At 45.2% G+C, this 14,959-nt stretch overlaps 1 protein-coding gene and 1 long non-coding RNA gene across 4 annotated transcripts in view; one reads left to right on the top strand and one right to left on the bottom strand.

The window, feature by feature from the left end:
* Atl2 (atlastin GTPase 2) overlaps window positions 1-5,628 on the bottom strand; it is a 43,167-nt gene extending 37,539 nt beyond the window's left edge. For all 3 annotated transcript variants that reach the window (XM_085691011.2, XM_085691010.2, XM_085691012.2), the window contains exon 1: window positions 5,472-5,628. In XM_085691011.2, the coding sequence (XP_085547137.2) occupies window positions 5,472-5,589 (118 nt within the window). In that variant the 5' untranslated portion in view covers window positions 5,590-5,628. The remainder of the gene's footprint in view (window positions 1-5,471) is intronic.
* Window positions 1-14,959, top strand: part of LOC125388271 (uncharacterized) — a 300,518-nt gene that overhangs the window by 182,410 nt on the left and 103,149 nt on the right. The gene's annotated exons all lie outside the window — the stretch shown is intronic.

Raw genomic sequence — 14,959 nt, 5'->3', positions numbered from 1 at the left:
TCTCTGGCCAGTAGTCATGTGTGCACGTGTACAGTGCTACTTATGTTGTCACCTTAACACAAGCTAGAATCGTCAGGAAGAGGGAACTTCAGCTGAGAAAACGTCTCCATCATATTGCCTATAGGCATGTCTGTGTGGTATTTCCTTGATTAATGACCGAAGTGGGAGGGCCCAGTCCACTGGAGGTGGTGCCGTTCCTAAACAGTGGTCCTGGGCGGTATAAAAACCAGCCTGAGCAACCCATGGAGAGCAAAGCAGTAGGCAGTGTTCCTCCATGATCTCTGCTGGAGTTCCTGCCTTGGCACCCATCAATGAGAGACTGCGATCAGGACATGTAAGCCAGATAAACCCTTTCTCCCCTAACTGCTTTTAACCTGGCTTTAACCCAGCAATAGAAAGTAAACTAAGACACACATAAATAAGCTTGTTTTGTTTTGTTTTTTGAGACAAGGTTTCTCTGTGTAGCTTTGGTGCCTGTTCTGGAACTCACTGTTTTGAGTCCAGGTTGGCCTCAAACTCAGAGATCCAACTGTCTCTGCCTACCGAGTGCTGGATTAAAGGCATGCGCCACCAACCACCAGGGCTCACAAATAAGCTTTAAAAGGTTACAAACACGCACTCTATCATCTGTTTCTCACAAAAGCCTCGGTAGGAATTTATAGATACGTCAGATGCTGGCTTCAAAATTTCGGCAGTTTATAGTAAGGCTTCTTCCCCTACATCACCATCCTTCTCTAAATTAAAGTCTATAGCCAAAACTGGACATTTAGAAATAAATAAATAAATAGGATGAAAAGTACTAATTCTAGATAACCATCTTTCATCAGATGTGAATCTTTCCAGCTAGAGTTCAGACAGTTAGGCTATCTGGACAGCCACTAACTGCTTACAGTAGTATCAGTCACAGAGATACAATTCTATGAAATAATCTTCATTAAACTAAAATTAGAAAGTAAACCCACTATATTCTACTTGTACTGGCCAGAAAACCATGTACATATAACTTAGTCAAAAGTGCGTATTATCCCATTGGGAAAGTGACAGACTATTAATTTGTCTTTCATGATTTATAGTCATTTCTAGAAGCTATCATACAAACTACTGTATAGGCATTTATTCCAAAGTAGTGAAAAATCACAAATTTACTTCAAAATTCAATCTGGTGTGAGCACACACAAACACATTATATATATGTAACAGTCACTTGAAAAGTCCTAACTAAACAGCTATTTGGGTTTTGTACTTCTGAGCACGTTGACCCTCACTGTCCCTAACACTAGCACTGCTCTACTTTCTTCATCGGTTTTTCTACTTTCTACATCTACCTTTCCCACCTACTTTTAATTTCAAGTCTAGCTAGGGCAGTAGAGCTAGTATAGCTCCATGAAAACACTTGCCTCTATAGGCCAGGAGCTAGGTTCAATAGTAAGCTCCATATCAAAGGCAAACAAATATAGTCCAGCACTCAGCGAATTGTCCGCACTTTCCCTTGTATACTGCCTTCTGTCCACCTTCCCAGTTAGCATTTTAAACTTCATTTATTCAGCCATCTCTAATCACATGTAGCAACCCAGTGAAAAGCCCCTACCCTACCTCTTTAAACATGGGAGTAGTGAATCAAGTACCTGAGAAATTTCTGTGACTGGAGAAACAGCACACTCTCTCTCCAGTGGGAACAGTGACTTAACTCCCTCCCCAAAAGGGGGGCTTTAAGAAATAAAATGCTGGGGGCAAAGTGCTTTGTTAAGAACCAAATAGTACCTGGTTGTAATCAAATGTTCAGGTTGGTGATTTTTCTGATTAAACACTTTTTAAACAATAGAGAAAGCCTTCAACTGTTCCATTTCTTGGTGGCAAAAGAGATTAAGAGATGAGACAAAGCATCAGAAATGAGTTCATCGTGGGATCAAATCAGTTACTCTATGGTCACATCTTAAGGTTAAAAAAAAATGCCAATGTCTATGAAGTAACACACATGGCCTTTAAAAACCTCAAATGGCTACAATATCAGGCAGGGTACCACTGCATCTAAGGAGGAGAAAGAGAGAGATTAAAATTGTTTCTCTATATCTTCCCCAGAGAAAGCACTCCTTATAAAGTCATTAAATGAACATTAGAAAAAAAAAATCTACCTCTGCCCAACCTATCTGGCTATTAACTTTGAGAGCTGGCCTAAGAAAAGCTTTACTCGCATGTGTATGTCAAGCAGATCATTTATAAACAAGAATTCACAAATATGTGTCACAGTTCAAAACGTGTCAACTCTAGCATCATCACACTGGTTGCCTTCCTGTCACCCTTGGGAGCCACCTGGTACCAGCTGCGGAAGGGCATGATCTCAGAAAAGGTCTAACAATTTCAAAACAGTCATTTTGGGGGAACAATCAGGAATTCTACCAAAGTTATAATGAAGTCACACCAAAAAAAGAAAGGCTGGAGAGATTGTTCAGTGCTGAAGACAGCATACTCTTCCAGAGAACCTATGTTCCGTTCTAGCACCAGCATGAAGTGGCTCATAACCACCCACTCCATCTCCAGGGGATGTGACACCTCCAACCTGTATTCAGGTGCATGTACACACACGTACACACATACACACACACACACACACACACACACACACCTTTTAAAATAAATCTTTGAAAAAATCCTGAAAAACTGTATACCTATGTGTCTGGGCTCCACCTACAGCTACGACCTCATTTTCTCCATAATAAACACCCTTCTGCTGAAGAGTAGCTTCTTCTTTCCTTCCCCATAAAAACAATTCCACAGAATTTCAAAAGCACTCTATCGAACAGACTGATCTCACCTACACAATCCTAGACTCCTATCAACTTTAACGGTCAATAACACTTTTTCATTGAGTGCTGCATCCTAAATCCACTCAGGAGGTAGGCTGTAACATACTGCACTTGGCCTAATATTTGAGAAACCCTCGGTTTGGTCTTCAACACATTAGGGGTGGGGAATGATCTGGGGTTGATCTTTTTTTCATGAGTTCACACGAACACAAAACTTAAAATGTATGGTCACTTATTTATTAAATTTCCCATTTAATATTTTCCCAACTATGGTAAACCAAGGAGTGACTATGTGACTTCATCAGTGGCTAATTGTGTGCTTAACATAACGCAGGTTCCTGTCTTCATCTAAGTGAGATATGAGACCATCAACACTTTGAAATACTTTCACTGAGTAGCCTGCCTTCCTAAGACAGTCCCCTGCACCTGCTAATATGCTTCTGAGTCACCTCTTACTGTATTTCAGACCAAATAAACTTAGTATTTTAAAGTTTCATCAAAATAGAGGAATCTCTTAGGAATTGGCAGTCTGTTTGCTCCCACCTTCAACACAAATCCTAAGTTCCTTGTACATAAAATTCTATTTTAATTGTCTATTAACTTTATGAAATCCCTAAAGTTTATATTTCATGGTGGATAAATTCTAAAACATCCTCAATTCTCAAAGGAGTATGTTTTCTAGAGATCCTAAACTCCTAAAAACCTAAGCATCTCTCTTAGAGGAACAGAGCATCTTCCCAAGACTGTGCTGCTAAAGGGACACCTGGCTCACCCCAACTCACTTCTTTAACTTTAAATTCAATTCCTCAGCTCTGCTGCTCTAAAAAGCACAGGGAGGGAGGAGGAAGTTTCGACATCATCAAAATAGAGGAATCCCTTAGGAATTGGCAGTCTGTTTGCTCCTACCTTCGACACAAATCCTAACAAGTCTATTTGGTCTGAAATACAGTAAGAGGTGACTCAGAAGCAAATTAGCAGGTGCAGGGGACTGACTTAGGAAGTCAGGCTACTCAGTGAAAGTCTTACACACACACTTACACACACACACACACACACACACACACACACACACACTCCAAAAGAAAGACCGAAATCTCTGAGCAAGAGACAAGAACATTTCATAAATGTTGGGCAAGCACTATTTATCAACAGTCCCAAGGATCTTTCTTACCCTTCTCAGTGTTCAACAGTATAAAAACATGATCTTAACCATGACTCAATCAAATGGTTGCTTTTCCTAATGAGTACATAAAGTGTTTTTGACACATCTCAAACTGTTACACACACACACACACACACACACACACAGAGGCATTCCAGGACAAATACTGAAATTCAACCATGAGCTAACTAAAGTAAGTAAAAGTCTCTCCGGGAGTATTTAAGGACATAGGGCTACTCTTGTAAACAGTTCTGGCAAGTGTTTGTAGTTGACGGGTAACATTTTTTCCTCATAGACAAATTCTAATCAATCCTCACCTCTGACATATGTCCAAGAGCTACCACATATGAAGTGTAATCTAAAGTTTTCTATGAATGCCTGTGGTTAATATTTAATCAAAATGTTTTAAATTTCACCCAGCAAAGCCTTTATCAGATCGTGGAAAAGGAAATATAAACGCAATCGCATACTCGGTGTGTTTACTATACTCTTATCTTGACCTCACGTCTGTAATCGTCAGCTTTACTAATTGACACGCCTTTTAAAAAAAACTTTATGCTTTTACCCACCACCACAATTCTCAATAAGGACTTCGTGCGTTCAAGTCACACCAGGGTGAAAGATCAAATGCTAAACTCCTAAAAATAAGGGCGTTGTGAGTGAAAGCCACACACAACATCGCGCTGCCGGCGCAACTGCGTCTTCGAGGGGGCTGGGGCGCCCTAGACACGTACAGTAGGAGCTCACATTCAGCAAAACCCCGGGAGCGACAGATCAGGTGACTTCACACCAGCCACTTTCCAGCCAGAAGCCAACGACTAGCAGCCCCAGGGTTCCTAACCCCGGTTTGACAACCTAAGCCAACACTTGGAAGCCCGGCCAAGCGCAACTCCTGCGCATGGGTCGGGCGGATCGAAGAGCTCGGGAACCTGAGCCCGGGCCACAGCCCTGGCCTGCGGACTGCGGCTCCCACCTGCAAGGGTGTGTGTGGCGAGCACCGCGACCTGGCAGCCAGGTGCCAGCGGTTCCCGCGTCCTCCTCCGCCGCCACCAGAACCACCGCGGGGGCCCACGCGTCCCGCTCTCCTCTCCTCCTTTCCCCGGTCCGCGCGTGGCACCCAAGGCAGCGAGTGCCCGCCGGGTGACCGACCTCGGCGCGTCCCGGCCCCGCGGCCCCGACTCGAGGCCGCCCCCTTGGGTCGGGGCGGACGCGGCAGCAGCCACGCGGTGGGCAGGGGGCCGGGCCGCCCGTTCACCAGCCAGCTGGGAGAGCTGAGGCCCGTGGGCCGCCCTCTCAGGCCGCGCGGGAGAGCGAGCGAGCAGGCGGGCTGGCAAGCGAGCGCGGGGCACGGCTGAGGCTAGGCCCTGCGAGCGGCCGCGGCGGCGAAAACGGAGCCCGGCCAGCCGCTGACTTCGACCCCGCCGGGCGCCCGGTGCTCGCCAGCCCGAGCGGCCGCGGCCTCCCGGACACCCGGCCCCCGTGGCCTCGGCCCTACCGGCCCGTACCTAGGGAGGTCGTGGACGAGACGTGGTTCACCCCGATGCTCGGGTCGCTAGTCTGCCGCCGGCGCCTCAGCCCCTGGTGCGGCTGCTGCCTTCGCGCTGCCTCGTCCCCCTCCGCCATCTTGTACCGATTTAAAATTAACTCCCCACTGACGTCAAACGCCGCCGCCGCTTTATCAACCTCCCGGGAGCCGGCGGGGCGGCCTGCGGGTCCTAGCGCCGCCCTCGGCCTGCACCGCCCTGTGCGCCCCCGCCACGCCCATCCGCGTCCTCGCCCCGCCTCCGCCCAGCCAGCCTGCTGCCCCGCTCCTCTGCTCTCAAGCTTTAGGAAGAAGTGAGGGACCCGCTGTGGCCTGAGCCACTGTCTCCCGCCCCCACCTTCTCCGGCTCGGTACCACACCCCCTTGCCGCAGGGCGGAGAAGGCATCTTCGGAGAACCAAACCCCAGTTCTCTTCACATCTCTGATGTGGACTCGTGCCCTGCACGTGAGGTTGCGTTCGCATGCTTTCCCTTCCTTCCTTCTTATCCCCAACCCTCTCCCCTGCCAACTGTCGCCAGTGCCTGGCGTCTCTTGATATTTTCTTCGCCCTGCACAGAGAACGTTCCTCTTCCCACCCCTATCCTACAATTCGTTTGCATTAGCGCCTCATATGCTTCTGAGAGACGACTTTGCCCTCTTAACTATACTTGTCTGGTGGGGGGGGAGGGGGGAAAGCACTCTGATGATGAGAGAATGGATTCCAACAGGTCCTTTGCTAACTGAAATAAACCTCCTTGTGGAGTCCAGTGACATCATGTAGGAAGTTCGATTAACTTTATAACGCAATGTCAACCTGCGGAGGCATCTGTGGGAGATGGCTCCTATTCTCATGGATTTTTACCACTTCCACGGTGGTATTAGAAATTCCTTTTCTATGGTAAAGAAGGAAGCCCAGGTTTCCAAATGGCTGTCTTGTCCCAATCTCTTAAACCTAGACTTCCCAACCTTTAATCCCATGAGATCTCTATTTTTAAAAAAAAAAAACAAAAACAAAAACAAACAAAAAAAAACACTAATTGTCATCAACGTTTGATTAGACTGCTGGGGATTCCTCCCCACCCCCACTCCTCACCCCTCCGCAAGGTAGCCCTGGCTGTCCTGGAGCTCACTCTGTAGAACAAGCTGGCCTCGAACTCAGAAATCTGCCTGCCCCTGCCTCCCGAGTGCTGTGGTTAAAGGCATGCACCACCATCATCTCCTGGATGTCTGGAGATTATTAAATCACCTGTTCTCTGTCTTTGGGGAAACAGATTGTAAACTCTTTCTGTACTAAATCCCTGCGGCCTGGTTCACGTTCCAGGAACAGCCTAACCATCTGCTTGGTTGAAGATTTGCTTGCTGTGTGTGTGTGTGTGTGTGTGTGTGTGTGTGTGTGTGTGTGTGTTTGACTTTTGGCTTTTTTGAGACAGGATTTCTTTGTGTAACAGCCCTAACAGTCCTGGAACCCGCTTTGTAGAAATCCACCTGCCTCTGCCTACCAGTGCTGGGATTAAAGGCGTGTGCCACCACGCCCAGCTTTGAATTTGCTTTCATAATTCTCCCTATGTGATATCTATTTTAACACTGTGGACTTGGAGATGCCAAGATGAGTACTTATGCCTTCAAAGACTAAGCTCCCGTTTACTGCTGATGATTACATATCACTGAGTGTGCCCGATCAGATGTCCCAGGAAAGTTGGTCATCGCCGAAGCTACGCTGCTTGCTGATTGGTCATCAAGGGAGTCCTACTATCAGACTCTGAAATCTGTAACACCCCAGATAGACCCACACCTTCTAACTCCAATAAATATAGAGAAACCTAATGGTCACCTCGAATTTAAAGTTAAAAGTCACCTTCCATTTAGCTATCTCTCTTCAGCTTCAAACCTAAGAGAGATGCATTCCAGACTTCATTCTGGCTCTTATATGTCAGGGTCCAGCCTCGATGGGTTCGTACATTCCAAGGTAGAGGCATGTGGATTAGAGATGGTAGGCAGAGTGCAAAAATAACAAAATACAGAGACATAGGATAGAGTCAGAAGGGCAAGCCAGAGAATACTGAATCCGCCCATATTTGTTTCTTATGATCTTTAAATGCCCCAATTCAAAAAGGAGGGCGAGGAGGAAGCAAGACTTTTTTACCTTGACACAAGGAACAAAGTGATTACCATCTTAATACCTCAAACACCAAGTAACCACACCAGAGGTCAAGACATCCTGTTAGTAGCCACGCCACAAATCTGTCAGTGACCTTGAAGAAGCAAGACTGGGTCTGAACTCTCTGACCTTTAGCCAAGGTGGCACGGATTCACTTCTATGGGTTCCTACACTGTATTCTCCCCTTTCCTCCTGACCCATCTTATATCGTCAGTTACGACTCCTGAGTCTCCCCCTAGCTCAGTTCCTCTCCAGCACCACAGTCAGCTTGTTGTTCACTCACACCTTCCTCATCCCCCCCACACACACACCCTCACCGTCTCAGAGCTTTTCCCCTCCAGCGGATTCGCCCAGCCACAGGCTTGAGAGTTCTCATACACAAATAAGATCGCACAGTTTCTCGACTCGGAATAAAGTCCAGGCTTTCTTGACAAGCTGTCCTTACAGTCTGGACTCTGCCATTTTCCTCCCCATTTCTCGGCCTCATTCTCCCATCAGTCCCTCGTTCCCCATTCTTTGATTCATGCATTATTCTTGCTCTGGGATATTGAAGATGCAAGTGATAAAATAGATGCACATCCCCTCTACCACCAAAGAGCAAGTGGCAAGAGTTCAAAGTCAGTCTTTCTGTGGTGTCTGCAGCGCCTAGACCAGTGCGTGGCCAGCAGCAGATGCTCTATAGATGTTCATGGAGTGGTCAAATGAGTTCATTAACGAAAGAATGAATTAAAATTCTGAGTCCCCTACCGATTCCAGGTTCCAGGATGCTAGATTAAGGCACGCTCATGGGATCAAATCAACACACTGAGGATATATTGACTGTAAACAGAAACGTTTCTGGAAAGCGTGCCGTTCCTGCCACTGTTTAAAGTACTTTACGCATTAAGTCATTGAATCCAGACAATAATCCTGAAAGGTAAGTGCTGTCTTCTGGTAGGTGGCCCTCACAGAGCATCAGGTGTGAGCTGACCTGCCTTAGGGGCAAGTGTAGTATTGGAAGGTAAACAGCTCACCAGCACCTCCTAAGATCACTGCCACTGCCCCCAGTGCCCTGCTTACAGACTGAGGGTGTCTACAGGTTGCAACGCATGGCTAGTCCACAAGGATTCTGTGGTTCTGCCTTCAGTTAACGTGTCATATCAAAAGACATACTGCCCAATAGGCAAATTGGATCTTTTTAATTCCATAGGATTAAAAAAAAAAATGGGCAGAAGGAGGTTGGGGATTTAGCTCAGTGGTAGAGAGCTTGCCTAGCAAGTGCGGGGCCCTGGGTTTGGTCTTCAGCTCCGGAAAACAAACAAGCAAGCAAATATAACAAAAAATGGGCAGAAGACATCCATAAAGTCCCTTAAAATTTCTAAAAGTGGACCTTAAACATATAAAAATGTCCTCTTTTATTCATATGAGAAATAGATTAAAATGACAAATAGTCTACTTCACACACAACTTCAAAAGTTCATAATTACACATTGCCGGCACACACGTGGAGAACACTCTTCCGGCACATCGCCGATGAATGCAAAGCAGCGGAACCCAGTGCAAAAGAATTTGCAGCAGCCACAAAAATGTATGGCTTCCCCACCAGCGCACCAACACTGGTTCTGAGCACCAGCTGTTAAGATTGGAATCCCCAACAACACGTGATGTTATGTCCAAGGTCGCCCATTGCCATGGCCCTGCAGCTGCAAGAGTGGAAACTAGATCCAAGCTAGAGAAACTCTAATAATCATCATGATCACTTTGAAGCTCTTAGAAAAATTAAGATCTCTGTGAATTGATCTATAGTGACTTCCAAGAGAAAGTCTTACATGGGAAAAAGGGGGAGATTGCAGAAAAGCGTATTCAGTGTGCTCAGTTTGAAGAACAGAAATAACAAAATACACATACATCTGTAGCACAATTAACTAAAAACTCAGAGACAGATACTGGAGTTCAAACTGAAGATCAGAAAAGCAAAGCAGCCAGCCATAGGCTCTTACCTCTACCTCAGACAGAAATAGGTGGTCCTGCCTCCAGGAATCCTCAGATTGAGACTGAGGATTGAGACGTGTCTCCCCCCACTTCATATTCCTCTCTAGTGCTGGAATTAAAGGTGTCCACCACCACCACCTGGCCTCTGTGACTAACTAGTGTGGCTGCTTTGCACTGATCTTCAGGCAAGCTTTATTTATTAAAATACGACATACCACTATATTTCTCCTTCTTGTCTAAAATAAAAAAAAATATGACTAATATAAGAAAAATTCTATACAATAAGTACAATAACTGTGTACAGTTTATACAGGAAATAAATACATCAACCATGTCTAGTCCATTTGCATTTGACGCATTCAGAGAAAATACTCCTTATCTATCCTATCTTGATGAGTCCAAAATGTTGTACCTAGTTCACTTTCTATTCTATTTTGCATTATCAAATTATCTTTTAATGTCTCTCAACCTTTTACACCTTATAAAGAGGGAAGGCTAGGTGACGCCTATGGAGTGGATTTAATTCCAGGTGTTGATATGGATTCCAGATCTCTAATATACATAAAAGTATAACTGTGAATAGATATATATTCTGAAATCTGAACCAACGTAATCCAAAGGGCAATTAACATTCCCTCTCCTTTGTGGCAGGCTCTTCACCGACTTGTGAAGCTGTATTGCTCTGTCTTTGTGAAGTACAGTTTGGAGAGCTCCCTTTAATGGGATGTTATTATCCCCAAGAACATGATGCTTTTCAAAAGAGAAGACAAAGAAAATGGGAGAGGGAGAGGAGCCTTGAAAGGATGGTTCCAAAATGGTCCATCTACTGTCAATTACTGGGTGAATGAGAGGCGCTCATTATAAAGAAGGTGCTCATTCACAGGATAGTTAAAAATTCAGACTTTTAGGAAGTATTTCTAATGCCAAAATAAAGGCACAGTTTTTCCTAAATTAAAGTTGATACAGTTAGCAACACTTAGCTATTGGAGTACGTTCTAACCTGGAATCTAACCCATGTCAGCTCACCCTCTGTTGTTCAGGGTAAATTTTCTTGACTGATAGAGATATCCAGTATAATAAGAGCCTGCATGAGTTTCTCCTCACTGTTAACTAGGGAATCTAATTCTGTTAATCCCAGCTTCTGCAAACCCTTGTGTTTTCCTCCCCTCCCTCCCTCTCTCCCTCACCCTTGTCCTTTTACCCCTCCATACCACTCCCTGCATCTCTCTGGTTTTTTTTTTCTTTCCCTATTCTGTTTAAGAAATCTCTTTTTGCTACCCCACTTATCTTGAACCCCAAACCTACTCCCTTTACATTCTGTGGTCACTACACCTGAATCAAGATGATTCAAACTTTAATTTTTAAAAATATACATATATAGGGGGCTAGAGAGATGGCTCTGTGATTAAGAGTGTTTTCTGCTTCACAGAGGACCCAGGTTCATATCCCTGCTCTCACATCACAACTGCCTGTAGCTCCAGTTCTAGCCTCTGCAGGTACCTACACATGTACGGTGCTCTACATACACTCAGGCACACACATAAACATAAAATAAAAATAAATCTTTTTTAAGTGTGTGTGTGTGAGAGAGAGAGAGAGAAAGAGAGAGAGAGAAGCTAGGCATGTGACTCCTATCTGTAATATATAATCCTAACACTTGGAAGATGGAGGCAAGAGGAACAGTAGTTCAAGGTCAGCCTGGAACACATGATTTACCCGATCTCTAAATAATAAGCCTGTATTATTGTTTATATATGAACTGTCCACCAAAAGGGACCATTATTCCTATAGAAAACCTTCTCCTGCCACTTCTTAGGAAGATGAGAGTAAAGGACCTGATTAGGTCTTGCCCTAACAGCTTGTTGACCTTCAGAAGATGATGTAAGATAGGAAGACTCTTCCTGAACAGGGAACAGAGTCCTAGGTTCCAACCCCAGCACCACATAAACCAAGCCTGGTGACTCACATCTGCAATCTCAGTACTCAGGGTGATGAGGCAGGGGGTCAGAAATTCAAGGTAATTACTAGCTACATAAGGCTGGCTTTGGCTGCCTAAGTGCCTAAGACCTTGCAGAAAGAGAGAAGGTGAGGGAGGAACTGAAGGAAGAAGAAAAGGGAAAGGTGGGGAAACAAAAAAGAGAAAGATTCTCCTTGTAAGATGTAGAGATTTGATAGGAGTCTATAAGATAAATGAGGCAGGACTAGGCTGGGAGAATCGGCAGAAAAATATAAACAAATGGCCAGGATAGAAAAAGTATTAGATATTGCTGTTATTCAAATAAACTAACTTGCTCTCTCTGTGTTAAAGACAACTGGATTCTTGGAGACCTGGGGACCTTTGCTGAGATGGGGTTTCTGGAGGAACTCCAGCCGCCCATACTTGCAAACAGTGGCTCCTGGAGATGCGTGCAAGAATGGCTTACAGGAAGTGAAGCACTCCTTCCCTGGGACACGTGGGAGCTCTGCACATCAGCAGAGCCACTTCGCAGCCCAGAAGATGAAAAGCAGAACCAGGCTGCTGCGGCACAACCTTGGGGACAGGTAGCATTCAGCATGGGAAACCACACACTTGGCCTAATCACTGGCTTTCTCACAAAGGACTCGGCAAGGGACTTCCCTTGACCTCAGCGCCTAGCTGATGACTGATTAATTCCAGAAATTGAACAATGACTGTCCCTAGTAAACTGATTGGCCTCCCAAAAGGCTTCTTTTGGGACTGAACTTTTCATGGAGTGGCCAGACTGGAAATTTTCCATAGGTGTGGATGGAAATTGGAGTTCCTGCTGGAGTAGATGTGGAGAAAAACCAAGCCTTCGCGTTTCTTAGTTTTGTTACTATAACAAATAGCTGAAATAAACTACATATAAAGACAAAGGGTCATTTGGGCTCAAGGACTTGGCGATTCTAGTTCATGATCAGGCTGACTCACTGTTTCTAGGTATCTGGTGCAGTGGCCAATGGCAATTGCATGGAGTGTGTGAGTGAGCACGACCACTCTCCTCAACATAATCCAAGAATAAACACAGAGAGGAGAGGACCGGAATTCCACATCCCCTAAGGGCCAGGCCCCAGGGGCCTCTTTAGGGATCTCTAATTCCCCCCACACATACACTAAGCCCCATCTCTTAAAGGTTCCACCTCTCAATAGCACCACCCTGGGGATCCAGTCTAGACCGTGAAGGGTTTCTTGAGGCTGGCCTTTCTAGGGATGGGAAGTTGTGCAGGCTTTCGTCGGGTCATCTGGTCAGGTCAAGAATTGTGGGTATCTTGAAAAACAGCCATTCCTAACAGGACACTGTTAGGAATATTTTCTAACGTGAGCTCTCTGCCGACGCAAAACAATCCCAATCAAATCAAATCAAACTAAATTAAAAGATATCCAGGTTTAATTGGACTCCTGCGCTCTCAGGTGGCCCCGCGGGGAACCGGAAAGCCGCCAACGTGACCACGGTGGGGGGTGGGGACCCACGTGTTTATTTTTGGGGGAGCAGTTTAAATAGCCTCGGGGAGTGGTCTTGGCCTTTTCTGGGGAGGGGTCAAGGTTTGGTGAGCTACCTTGACCCTCCTCAAGGTTCAAGGGGCACAGGGGCAGGGCCTCCAAAAATGGAGGCCGGAGACTGGGATTTACAGACACTGTGAATAGAGTGTTTTCCACCTGCTGCTTCTACAACGTGGGAGTCCATTTTTGTCCAGAATGAGGGACTACTCTCCTTCATAAATGCAAGAGAAAGTCAATGATTCCTCCAACCCATATTCATCTTGAGGTGGAATGCCTTAAACTGAGACCCACGAGTTTCACATAAATAAATGGGGATCTAGTCATACAACATAGTGAAAAGAACTTCAGCTCTACCACTTGGCTTATGAACTTGAAAAGATAATTAACCTCCTTCAGTTCCTCTGCCATGAAGGCCTCTACCCAGCAGTTTTTATTGTCATCACAGGTAATATAAATAAAGTGTTTGGCCCAGGGCTGACACATGTCAATACATGAGACCCATCATGGTTATTTTTCCTACAGAATCATCCCATGTGGCAAGAACTACTGGCATCATACTCAGCCTTTGACGAAGGAGGACAGTGAAGCTTAAAAGGCTGCAGAACGTGTTCAATCAGTAAGCTGAGGAGCTGAGGTGCCAACAACCATTTCTGTCTGCTTGGATTGCCTATGTTTTTAAACATGTTATGACCACTGACTAACATGGACTACAAAGTCTATACTCAGAAGAGCCATTCATTCAGGGCCCTAGACAGCTGGTTGCATGTCTACCAGACTGTTTCAGACAGCTGGAGCAAATGAAGTCCAGACTGAAGGCATCCATAGGGAGCACTCTCCTGGGTGGGATGGGGAGCACCTCTCGAGCCAATGACTTCTGCAGACTCCTAAAGGATCCTGAAGTTATTAGTTGCAGTTTAGGACTGGCAGGGTGCTCAATGGGTAAAAGCACCTGCCACACAAACCTGAATACTTGGGTTCAGCCACCCCCAAACCCATGGTAAAGGAGAGGAGAGAACCAACTCTCAAAAATTACTGCTGACCTGCACGTGTGTACCGTGGGACACACAACACATAATTAATGTTTTAAATCTTTAAGTATAAAGTTTAGTAGAGATAACATCAAAAATCCAAATCCATCCATTAGAGACACTTAGGTATTTTCTGAAGAGTACATACCAGAATGACTTTTAAGTCATGGTCTTTAAACAAAATATTGCTGGCAGGACCTTTTAGGAACTATATCATACTCTGTAACACTTTTTTCAAAAATAATAAGTGAGTGAAAATAGCCATCACAACACAGAATACGGTGCTTGTGGCATGAAGTAAACACTGTCATGGGCTCTCAACTCCTATGAGAACAGGATACTGAAAGGTCTCTACTTCAGACTACCCTGCTGACACGCCTAACATATTTCCACAGCCAGTCTGCCTAGGGAATGCCTTTGAAGTTGGTGGGAAACTCAGACTTCACAGAGGAACTACAGATCTGTGTCTCTTGTCATTGATAGAGATCTGCATTCATATATTATAACCAATATACTTCACAACTGCAGAACAGCCAAATCTTCCTATCTCAAACCCAAATGTAATTAACTCTGAAGATTACTGTGCACTCCACCTCCATGAAGCCCTTAGCATCTGTCATCCTTGCAGCCTATTCAATTCTTGGTTTCACTCCCATTAAAGGAGTCTCAACACTGTACTTTAGTAGCTAAATCTCACCTACACCCCAATACTTTGTCCCACTTTAATGCCATGTCCCCTCTTGCCCAACATCCTTAAGATCCATCTTCAACTGTAGTAATGTATAAACCCCTTCTCTCTATTTCCTGCGGTAGTT

This window comes from Myodes glareolus, chromosome 6 (assembly GCF_982192425.1).
Source record: "Myodes glareolus chromosome 6, mMyoGla1.1, whole genome shotgun sequence".
NCBI lineage: Eukaryota > Metazoa > Chordata > Mammalia > Rodentia > Cricetidae > Myodes > Myodes glareolus.
Note: the sequence above shows the minus strand (reverse complement) of the source record. Positions and strands in the feature narration are given on the sequence as shown.